The following is an 11,985-nucleotide window of genomic DNA, read 5'->3' as shown; positions in this document are numbered from 1 at the left end:
GCCTTTGCTGGTTCATCTACAATTCTGGTTTGCTTGCTTCTTAAGAGCACACTGGACATCAAGGTTTCCGAGTTCCAAACGGTGCTAAAATGCAACTTCGGAGAAGGAAGCTTTGGTGGGAAGACTCGTGTTGGCTTCATGCTGGTGTTATCTTAGGAAGTAAAGAAGAGGAAGACAGAAACGCCCCAATTCAGCTCAGAGGAGCAGCAAGGAAGTGGTGTGTGCATACTCCGGTTCTGCAAAAGGTTTAATTTGGAGCCATTCCAATTCAAATCTGTGCGTTGACTCAATCTATCAGAGAGTTAAACCGAAGGCTTCCAAATCTGCCGGGGTATTTTGGTTTGAGCACAGAAACGGTCTTTTCTCAATCAGCCTGGACATTTGGATGAGTTGTCCTGAACTGATTTGAATCATCCAACTGATTTTTCAAACCCAGCCCACCATTCAAACTGTGATTTTTCCCGGTTTACACAGGCTACAAACATACCACATTTAAAAAAATAAAAGGCTACAGTGCCAAGTTCCTTCAGATTCCTGGAAGATCAGTGTTTTCACAGCTTCCAAAGTTGTATCTGTTGAAATTTAACCATCAGGTATTTAAACCAAAGGCAAGTTTTCTCCTTCTCCAAGGCCTTCCCCACCCCAAAGAAAATTCAAAATCTGACTAAACGTAGTCCCCTTCCCCCCAACTCTGAATTTTAGAAAAATAGAACCATTTAATTCTCTTTGGCACAAAGAGAGTAAGAAAAGTTTTAAAGACATAGTTTAAAAGATCCAGCTTAGCATAATAAAAGAAGCCGGGATGCTACTTTTGGAGGAAACATCTGTGTGTGGACAGTAGAAACTTTGGCCAACCTGCTTGACTTCTGCATCCAAGCTGCTCTTCCTTAAAAGCTCATAACAGAACAGAGCCATCTACCTTTGACATCTGGTTTTAGAGAGTTTGTTTTTCCACATAATAAAACTCAAATTTCAATTTAATAAATTGTCCACTTATGAATTGTGGCATTGACAAAGAGAAACTGCTACATTTCTGTTCTGGTTCAGACATTCCCATATCCTTCCAATTTTGCTGAAGACACAGGAAGATTCACTTTGCTCTGAGATCTGTAGAAGCAACCCTTCATATCTGGAAGTTATTGGTAGTCATCTTCCAACCATGTTGGCAATTCAGTGCTTTGGGCCCTTCAGGAATCACTGCTGTTGATAAGGGCCTTAACTCAGGATGGATAAAATGGCTCCTCTTCATGGGAAAACCATCATCCCTTTAGCCAATGGTTTCCATGAGAATGCAGGAGTGTTTGCTGTCTCCCTATGGGTTAAAGGAAAACTAGTTAGTATCTCCACAAATAATCCTATCAGTAAAATCAATCATCCCAGTAGATTAATTGGCAGAGATGTTAGTGTGAAAGGGATTTCAAGAGCAGATCTTATCCTTATGGACCAAGATAGGCTGGTCCATCATCTGCACAAATTTTGCTCAATATTCAACCTTGGCTCTGGGTTCACACACTGCCCTAAGCTGTAACACTGTCACTAAGTACACTGAGTGAATCAAAAATGTAAGGGTCAGAAGTGACCCTGGAAATCATCTAGGTCAACTTCCTGCCCAGTGCAGAAATCTGACTAGAGAACTCAGCAAGTATGGTTTGTAAACTATGATTAATGGCTTAATGCAGTACGTGAAGCCAGCCAACTGGGACTTAATTAAACAAACTATATCTTAGCATTATGGCGAGCCCAACTGGAAGGTTAATCTTGCAAAAGGAGGCAAGGAGGAGAAAGAAATTTCAGGTTTCTGTATCCCCACTCACCCATTTGTAGATCCAGTTTCTCTATCGGTAGTGTTGACTTAGCTAGTCAGAAGAGACTGGGTGTCTGTTTGCTTTGGCACTAGTAATCACCACTTTAGGAAATTTGACAGGTATGGTCTCCTGCCTGCCAAAATCAAACAGCCCAGGGCTTCAGACAATATCTTCAGATTCTGGGTACATAGATGAATTCAGATACGATCTTGTGATGCACAGCAACTGGTTTGTCCTTGGTAGAAGGACACAGCTGCTACCTACCCCAATTATACGGGAGAAGTTCACCATAAAGTCTTAACCCAACTATCCCACTGGACTTGAGATCTCACTAGATTTTTCCTCCAAAGGCCTGCTTGCAGGGAATTCCCACATTCCAAATCTACCTCTTCAATAGTTGCATGGTATCCTGGGTTATCCAGCTCAAATGCTTCTACATCCACTTCAATATCACGCACTCCGTTAATTGTAATCTTGTCTCGCCGGCCAAGCGCTTTTGGCTTAAATAAAGAAAGAATAAAGCAAGATGTGGGTTGTAACAAGGTAGACACTTTGGGTTTCTGAGAGCATGAAGTAGATGCATTTGCAAATCTTGGCTGATCACAAAACAGCGCTTTCCGGAGGCTAGACTAAGCACATTGCTCCCCACCTCCCTCTTCCCGAACCTCTAGCATGATCCTGGCCATGTCAGCTTTTCTTTGACTCTCCTTTCTTCCAAAGACTGCAGCCATTAATCATCTCTACTTTCAAAGAATGCCTGTAGGATCCACATAGAAATAAGCCAGAGATGTCCAGAGAGAGGAGTTCAAGAACATCAAAGTGGCAGGTGAAATTGGGCGACTGAACTCCTGCCCATTTTTACACGCCTGCAATGTGTGCAATACATAGGCATGATACCAGGTCATATTTATGGAAAGGGTACTCTGGATGTTCAGATCTAAAAGCTCACTGAACCAAAGAGCATCCATGTTTGGACAGGATGCAACCTCCCAGGAGACCAGCCCTACAAATGGCATTTCCTAGTAAGCACAATGAATCATGAGCTTAATGAACTATATGATTAACACTCATTCTAATGAAGTACATAAGGTCCATTTGGACACCCAGATGCATGGAAATGCATCAGCATGTTCGGGTGGACTAATGTGGCAAAGACCAGGAGACCAAAGCATGACTGATGGTCAAGAACTGCACTCTCTCTCTCTCTCTCCAAATTATCTTCTAAATTGTAACAATATTCCATGAGAATATTGATAAAAGCCAGTTGGTCGGAGCACAGCACATTTAGATAGTAAAGCAAGAGACCAGAAGAGCATTATGCATAAGCTGGGAGAAATGTCAGGTTGTGCACGTAGCATAATGTGGAAGATCAGCAGCTTGCTAGTTTTTGCCTGCAACTTCTTTTACTATCTGTCCCACACAAAGGAATCTTTCTGGAATCAAGGAGCTACAAGACAACTTTTGGTAACTATCTGAAGACTCATTTACATGGAAGATCAGGTTGATCAGCAAATATGTACCTCTAGTTGTGTTAGACCTGAGAAATGCATTAAACTGTATTCAGGCTTTGCTTCAATAAACCTATACAGTTGTACTGTAAGCCATTGCCTCCTGTAGTGATTGTGTCCACCAAGGACAAAGATCCTGAGATGGGAAAAAATATGTTCTGTCTGTTTCCCCCCCTCCCAAGGGCACTCACCATTCTGAAACTGTTGAACCCCCTCTGAAGAAGCCCCTGAAATAAACTATGATGCTAGAGATTGGTTCTTCGGCTTGCAACAGGCCAGCAGCCCATGGATTCCTTTTAACTGAAAGAATCTCATAGAAATAGATTCAGGGGACCATGTTAGACAAGGGTTGCCTCCTTCTGGAGACCCTGGTGTGTGGGGCATAACCTTAAGATATAGATTGAGTCAAGGCATTATTTCACCACAGCCCATCCAAACGCCTCTCTTCAGTCTTACCAGCCAAATGAAGATGGGGACAACTATTAAAGTGAGGGGACACAAGATGATGAGGGCTACAGCGTAGCCAGGAAGACCAGTTTCTTTCAAGAAAGGCTCCAGCCCATGACCTAAGAAATTAAAGAGAGATGAATCAGGTCACACGCCTGTGGCAAACTTTAGCTCATGCCGTATGATCCCAGAGAGGATTAAGCAGCCTTCCCAATGCTACCAGACTAGAATTCCCAGCAGCTCCAGTGGCAAGCAGAGCCAGAAGTTTGAAACTTGTGAAGGTCTGCAGATTCTCCTTCCCCTCATCTAGCTTTTTAGCTGTGTGCAAACCAGAGCGTTTTCCCAAGAAGCCAGATCCCTTCAAGCAGGCTTGAGCAAATGAGCGCTGTAGACCAAAACCTGTTTAGAGGACACTTGATGTCCGAACTGAATCCCACCTGCAACAGTAAAGGAGAATGGATCCACTTGAAAACTTGATGAATCCAGATAATCCTTTGAGCCAACAGAGAACGCCAGGGTCTGTAGGACATCCTTGTTGGTTGGGGCTGGATGCTGGAATACCACATCCCCGTGACAAACCAGAGAACCACCTCTACAATCACAAGAGAAAGGCATGGCTGAAGAGTTTGATCTGGTTCACACCCGATGTTAAAACATAATTTGCTAATCTCACAACGATCAACTAGATTTGCCCACTGCACTAAACCAGAACCCAGAAGCCGTATTACGGCTCAGTTCTCTAAGCCCAGCCTTTGTTCCAGTTCTTTCAGAGGTTCCCAGGGTTTGCTGGTTTCAAGAAATAGGTACCATTACGGTTTCATCCTAGACTCAGAGACGCCCTCTAATAGAAGCTCTCCACATAGGCTGGATACCAGTGTGGCCAGACTACTAATTGGCAAGCTGTAATCCAACCTAACTGGTAGGCAGAAAAGTGGCCCATCCCTGTCTTAGATGTCCTCAGTAACAGGCTACTGAATAAGTAGGCTGTGAAAGACAGTTCACTGTTAACTTACGTGATCTTACGGATTGTCACTTGGAGGAGATTTTCATATTTGCCAAGTATACGTGTAAGCTGGAAGGCAACAATTTTCACAAGGTGAGCCCAGAGTTCAGAGCCCTCCTTAGCCTTACCATCACCTTTTCAGCTATTAAATCCCCCTAATTCCTGTCCTTTACTAGTCCAGCTCACCTTGACCCATCTTACCTTATACCTTTGGAACTTAAAAAAAGCAGAATTATCTCGAGTTGCTTACCCAGACCTTGATCTCTCATGCATTTCCAGGCTAAGCCTAGGAGATCTACAGCTTCCAATGTATCATTATCAGAAATATTAGAGGTGAGAAACCATGATCTCCCCTCCTTCAGCAGAAAAACTTCCTACCGTTCTCTTATCAACCCCCACTAGAAAAGAACTTAGTGTGAACCTAAGCAAAATTGCTTTCACTTTACAATCTATATACCCTTTACTTTTTTAAACAGACACAGAAATCTTCTGTGCATCCTTTAATGTTCACGGTAACACACACCAAGGACAGTTTTCAATATATTTTGCAAAGGAAGAATTTAGATTTCCAGCAAACATTCATCTCACCTACCGTATCAGAGAGATCCTTTGCAATGTTCTGATGTTCTACAGAAGAACGGTCCAACATCTTCTCAGTGAATACTCTGTTGGTTACCATGAATGAAACTGGAAAGACCTGAAGCTTGAGCCTTGAACCTAGAATCAGAGAGTTGCACTTAAGAGGTTACACTCCCACCTGTACCCAACATCAGGCCTAAAGTCAGTCATGAGCAGTGTTTTTTTACCAAGTAGCTACTGACCATTGATGGAGAGTGACATGAGGTCCACTGAGAAGTTTGAAAGCCCTATCAGTGCTTTGAGAGTCCATCCAATGTCCACGTGAGCATCACTCTTGATGAAGATATTTCCGTTTACATCAATGCCACCTTGGATATTTCTGTATAAGAGAAATTATGGTACCTTTTCTTGATTAAGACTTGCCTTGCCTTCTAGGAAAATTCAGTATTTGATATCCATTTGACTATTAGCAAAATATTTTTTGCTGTTTCAAATGAACACATGAACCTGTTTTTGTTCAGTCAAATGTCCAGCCTGGAAAATGTCAAGACCTCATGTTTCTCTGAGAACTGACCCTCCCCGTAAATCCGATGACAGGCATGCTCCTTCTATACATACCTGATGTCAACAAGTGAGATCAAATGAACTGCATATCGGGCTCCAAGCAAAAGTTTCATCTGCACAGGCAGAAATTATTGTATCACTGAGTCATAAATTCAGTTTGCAGATGCTAATCTTTAAGGATTAACTCTGCATCTCAACAAAAAAAGATTTAAGATCTTTATGGGCAAGTTTTTAATCTCTCATCCCTCCCAAAACACCTGGAGCATACTTACAGCCCATTAAGCTTAAGGTTTCCCAGCATGAAAGTTCATCAACAAAAGTTATCAGAGATCTTAATTGGGAAGCAGTAGACCAGTTATGGGTGTAACCTATCCACAGTATGTATCCCTATCTGAAGATCCTTATTGAAAGTGTCAAAGCCCTTCTTGGTGTCCTTATCTCCATAAGCTTAAGCAAGCGCCTTCCAGGTAGAATGTCTGTGGTGGTGCTACAGTTCTCCATTTCCTTCAGTTTTTTTCTCTTCCTTTCTACCACCTTTTAAATCAGCTTTTTCCACCCTGGGGTCCCCTAGATGTGTTAGGTGGGGAAGAGAGGAGATATATGTTCTCTTACCTCAGAAGGATCCTAGGTTTGAGAAAACTGCTTTAGAGGATGGAGAACATAGCTTCTGCCCAGTTTGCATGTATTTTTATTGCTCTATTAGCTGAGACTACTAGCCAGCCTGCAGTTTTAAAATCTTTGAGAGCCGTGGAAAAGCAGAATCAAATTTAAAGAGTTGTCACTAATAAGTGACTAGCTGGGCCATTTAATTCAACCAACATTGAGCCTGTCTTCTATAAGCTGTCTTCTATATCTGAAGTCAAAGGCCTCAGTTTCTTCCATTACCTTGATTTTCAAACTTTCCAAGTGTTCTCCAAGGGTCTTGTCACCCAAGGCTGATATGGACCCCAGCCCCAGGAGGGTGAAAGATATGACCAAGTTCTCAGGTTCTAGATTTTTCAAGCTGATTCCTAGTAAGAAAAAAGAACAATCCTAGGAAGGATGCCTACAAGCAGATACTTCTTCCTCCTCTAGGTACTAACACAAGCTCTGAATGACTGGATTCTTACACTGCACCAAGCTATAACATATCTTTAGTTTTGGCTTCAAGTTAGCCTAGCCACCATGCTATCACCATGTGGCCCTCCAGATGTTGCTGAATTACATCTCCTAGTATTCTTTGCTAAGGACCATGCTGTCTTGGCCTCCTGGGAGTTGTGGTTCATCCAGATCTGAGAGATCACATGGTGTACATCCACTGGCATGGCTTAGAATTAAACGTAAATCCCATCATAACTTAATCAACAAACCATTGTTAAACTACACCACAAAGTGTGTAGTTTAACACAAAACAGTGTTTTCAAGTTGTCACTTTGCTTAACACAAAGTGACAACTTGAAAACACTGGCAAGTCTCTCTTACTGTGAAGCTGAATTTTGAGTTGATGCCCACCTATAACCCCATTCTCTTCAAAAGAGAGATCAAGTAGCAATTCCAATAATGGCTGATGTTCACTGTTGAGAGCCAGTGTGCTAGAATGGTTAAGATGTCAGATTTCCTATTGAGAAGATCCAGGATCAAGTCCACTTCAGCTCTGGAAACCTAGCGAAGGACTCTAGGCCAGTCCCTGTTTTTCAGCCCAGCCTACCTGACAGAGTTGGGGGGGTGGGGAGAAATTGCAAGACAGTGTGCTATGCTGGGGAAAAGGAGGGATATAAGTCTAACGAATAAAGAAACACCAGTCCGTTGTTGCAGTAAGCAAGTGAAGTTCCTTGACCAAGTCCGTTGTTCAGAGACTCACCATTTGAGCGCAAAGATTTCACATCCATCCTCCAGTCAAAAAAGGTATCCATTTCCTGGATCTCAACCTTTGTCACAATTGTCCGAATGATGTCAGAGGGGGTGGGAAGAGGGCCCATTGCCTGGAAGACCACCTGGCTTTCCACTATCACAGATCCATTCCTATGGAACAGAATTCAGGAGAACATCTCCAGCCACTTCTTGCAAACGTCATGGCTCAGCCTCCAAAACACAGCCCCTTCCTAGCATGTTAGAAGTACTCTTCCAGGAATTGCCAGCCAGCAATCCAGGGCTTATAGATTCAACCATATTGGAAGGGTGCCAGGTTGGACAAAGCTGTATTACGGTTCCATCTCAAACACTGGTGCCACTGTGCAAAAGAACAAGTCTCTGGAAAGAATATACTCTGCATGGAACACTCCATTTTTCGTTCTACATGGGGAGGCAGGACTAATGATGGGTTAGTCTTAACATAGGTAAATCCTTAAGAGGAACTGCCCTAGCTAGGCATTCTCTTCCTAATTAAAAGGAAAATTGCAAACTAAAGCTCATCAAATCTTGCCTCTTTAGACTCCTACTCATACCATCAGCTCTACCCACAAGTCCAGAACCAGCAAGGTTCTTAGACCAACAGTTAAAGTGAAAGGACATCTTTCTCATGGTAGTTGTATGGCAAACAATTGATGCCCTCAGCCTCAGCCTATCTCTGCACTGATGCAGTACCTATGGATACCAGCTGCTACTGATGAATGCCAGAGTCTCTGGGGGTTTCTGTGCTTTCCAGATAGATCCAGAGAATCTAAGACAGAAGGGGCAGGAAGGAAACACCCTTTCATAAGCCCATTTCAGGCTGCAGCACTGATCAAAGAGGTGCTTCATCTTTAAACAACCAACCAGACATCATACCTAATCAGAAGTTTAAGATACGGCAGTGTTTTTCAAACTTGGCAGCTCTAAGATGAGCGGACGTCAACTCCCAGAATTCCCCAGCCAGCGTGTTGCGAAGTTTGAAGGACACTGAGCTAGGGTTTCAAACAGTACAGAAACAGCCAGTCCCATACTAAGCGGTCCTGGATTGGCTGCCATGCCAATCACCAGTTCAAATGATCCAACTGATCTGAATCTGCAATTGATCTGGTAGACTGATTCAGAGCTTCAGCTCTAAGCATTCAGTTCGGGGAACATTACTGAGATGTAAAATCAATTTAGATGAACCAATGAAAAAAGGGTCATTATTATACCTGCGCATCAGCCCCTCCAAAGCATAGAGGCATGCTGTAGAAATCCAGGTCAGTGCAGAACCCTGATCAAATCTCCACTCTGACATTTAGTACCATTCGGTATTTAACTCCATGGGCCCCTTCCTGCCTAGAAACCCAATGACTCATTTGGCAGCGTACTTACAAGAAATGGAGAATCTTTGTCTGCAGAAAACTGTCATAGGTAGATAGCATCTTCTTTAACTGGAAGCAGAACATTAAAACAGCTTTATTGTTAAGGGGCAGTTTGTCCAGAAGAATGTAGGATCCTAGCAGAGTAATCTCCACATGGACAATCCATGGATCTTGCTCAGCGTTTCTTTCCTTGCTCAACAACCAGCCTTATTGCAATGGTGGATGCCAAGGCCCATGTAGACAAGATCAAGAAAGCAAGAACTACAGATTTCACTAAGGTCTCTTTACTGCTAATCTTGGGGTAAATACAGAGACTTGGAAATTAAGAGAAATTTCCAACCCTCATTGATAGCAAGTTCATTAAGAGGGTCTCTTTGATTTGAATTCTGTGTTTCTCACCACCTGGGCTGAGATACCATTTATAAGATAAGCTACCAATGGACTCCTCCTTGATTATGTCTTCTCTCCCTTCCATTCCTTTCCCAGCCTCCTGTGTTCATGCACAAGAAATGGTGAGGCGGCATAGCGGTGTGACCATTTCCCGATTGCTTACATAAACACCATATGATCCTTATCACCCCATACTGTAGCACTTCCTTGCTTCTGATTACCTTCTAATAACCTTATCCTGTATTGACCTTGATGCACACACACCTGCTCTCCTAGACTTATGCTTTTTATTACAACTTTATTATTATCAACAGATGTGTAACTCTCCAAAAGGGAGGTTGAGTTGATAGATGCCTGCCAAGAAAAAAAATCTCCCCTGGAATGTCCTTGGCAGGCATCTCCAGGTACTAAATCAGATCACCCTCCCTCATGAAAATGTATTTAAGCCAAGAGAAGTCAGGGTGGGATGGGAACTTCAGCATAGACGTAACTAGGAAGGTGCTACATTACAGCTGGCACAAGGAGTCCATCTGCACTCCTTTTCAGAGTTCCTGTCTGCAGAAAGGACACTTTAAGTATACATTTTCCTATAATTGATATTACTTCCATAAATTTATGGGTTCTTTGCTCTACACATGTGTCTTGAATCCTAAAGAACCTACTGGTTCTGGCATCCATTGGGTGCCAGGACATCTCCCCATCATCTCTAACAGTGGGAACTGTTGCTGACAGCATCTTCCATGTAAGAAAAGTTGCCTGAAGCTATTATTCTGATTGAAGAAGAGAGACTAAATGTTTTCACTTCTGTGGATTTAGCTGAGTAGTCACAGCAGGTACCCTAAAGAGAAGGACCCAGAATCAACTTTGGGCAGCTTTTCTTGATGGATTTCAGGTATAGCAAAGATCATCCTGGAGAACCTCTGCATAGCATATTAGTGAATCAATGGTCCAATGTGGTACCCAATACCTTCATGTTATGGCCTACCTCCTTGCCCATGAAGAAATTATGGATACAGTTTCATCCCTAGATCAATGCTATCTAGATTAGTGATTGGAAACGTGGCTCTCCAGATGTTCCCCAACTCTAGTTCCTTACAGTGCTAGGCAATCATGAGGAACACTGGGAGTTGCAATCTGATTAAAATCCAGAGGATAGTATGTCACCTACCTGTCTGCCCAAGTTGGATTGAGGAACAGTGTTGCAGAAGACTGCTCAACCATTCCTGCAATCTCTCTCATGCTCTTTAATATCTTTAAAGCTAAGTTTTAAGGTCAAATACTTTAGCCTTCTGAAAACCCTTTGAGCTTTGGAATCCAGAGCTCCCAGTTGTACTTGGCTATTTGTTACACAATATAGAAAGACTTCTGGCCTTTTCCAACAAGACTTTTGTTTTCTTCCAATTGACTGAGCGCCACCAAAGAACTAGGGAAGCACTGTAGATTGAATCAATGGAGGAATACCCTAGCAATAACATCAAAATTGGATTAATATTCATTAAAAAAGGAAGCTTCCGGGAAGGGAAGGGAAGGGAAGGGGAGAAAATGCTTACCATTAACTTAATTTCTTTTTCCAGTTTCATATAGCTTTCAGAAGACTTGTTCTTCAAGGAGTCAGTATACTTTATTTTGATGAGACGAAACCACAAAGACAGAGTATGCACAGTTGGAACAGGCGAGGTGGTCAAATTCTCCTCCTTCACTGACTGATTCAACACTGGAGTAGTGAATTTGGACCCTGGCTGCTGTGAAGTGTGTTCATGTTGGACTCCAGTTAGAGTTTTTGTTCTGGGTGCCACAGCTATGTATATCTCTTCTGACCTGGACACTTTGGCATCAAGAGCAGCAGGGGTCACATTCTTCTTGGGATCGATTGTCACCAAGTTAGTAATCAAAAACTTTCTAGTCAAGAATGGTTGGGAAGTAATGACTTGAACTGATGTACTCCGAGATGGTGTGAAGATACTCACTGGGCAAGAGATGTTCCTACAAGTGGTTCCTTTAGTAGATTTTGACTCAACCGGAAGAGTTCTTAGAGTGGTCAACAGTGTAGTTGTGGCAGAAAATACCGGTGTTGCCTGGGTGGATTTGGTCTCCAGGACAGATGATGGATTTGCAGGAACTTCAGAGTTATTGGATTTGGTGAATCTTGAGCTATGAACGTGCAAAGCTGTTGTGCCGATTGTTTGTAGGGCATTTGCAGCAGAGGTATCTGTGACCTTGTATCCCAGCTCACTCCCTGAAGCAAACATCACAGCAGAGGTATGTAAGCCAACTTTAGAAGCTTTTGTAGGTAAGAACAGTGCAACTCCGCCCATTGTATTACCTGATTCTAGAGGAAGTGGTGTGGCTGTTTGGTTGGCACTGAGTGGCGTTGTACTTCTAGGCACCATTTGCCCTTTCCCAGCCATGTGGCCTTCTGTAACATTAACATACATTTTCAAGGTTGACTCAGGAAC

The 11,985-nt window shown here is 42.8% G+C and overlaps 1 protein-coding gene across 1 annotated transcript; it reads right to left on the bottom strand.

The window, feature by feature from the left end:
• Positions 1-522: 522 nt before the first annotated feature.
• LOC134504688 (uncharacterized) lies at positions 523-11,204 on the bottom strand. Its single transcript, XM_063313999.1, has 12 exons — positions 11,080-11,204; positions 9,150-9,208; positions 7,747-7,907; positions 6,792-6,916; positions 5,961-6,019; positions 5,585-5,721; positions 5,356-5,480; positions 4,774-4,832; positions 4,198-4,352; positions 3,770-3,879; positions 2,192-2,305; positions 523-1,312 (listed from the first exon to the last, which is right to left on the bottom strand). Exons 1-12 carry the CDS (start codon positions 11,107-11,109, stop codon positions 1,268-1,270), a joined length of 1,179 nt encoding a protein of 392 aa, XP_063170069.1. The 5' UTR covers positions 11,110-11,204; the 3' UTR covers positions 523-1,267.
• Between the last annotated feature and the right edge of the window lie 781 nt (positions 11,205-11,985).

Source organism: Candoia aspera, chromosome 13, assembly GCF_035149785.1.
Source record: "Candoia aspera isolate rCanAsp1 chromosome 13, rCanAsp1.hap2, whole genome shotgun sequence".
Lineage (NCBI taxonomy): Eukaryota > Metazoa > Chordata > Lepidosauria > Squamata > Boidae > Candoia > Candoia aspera.
Note: the sequence above shows the minus strand (reverse complement) of the source record. Positions and strands in the feature narration are given on the sequence as shown.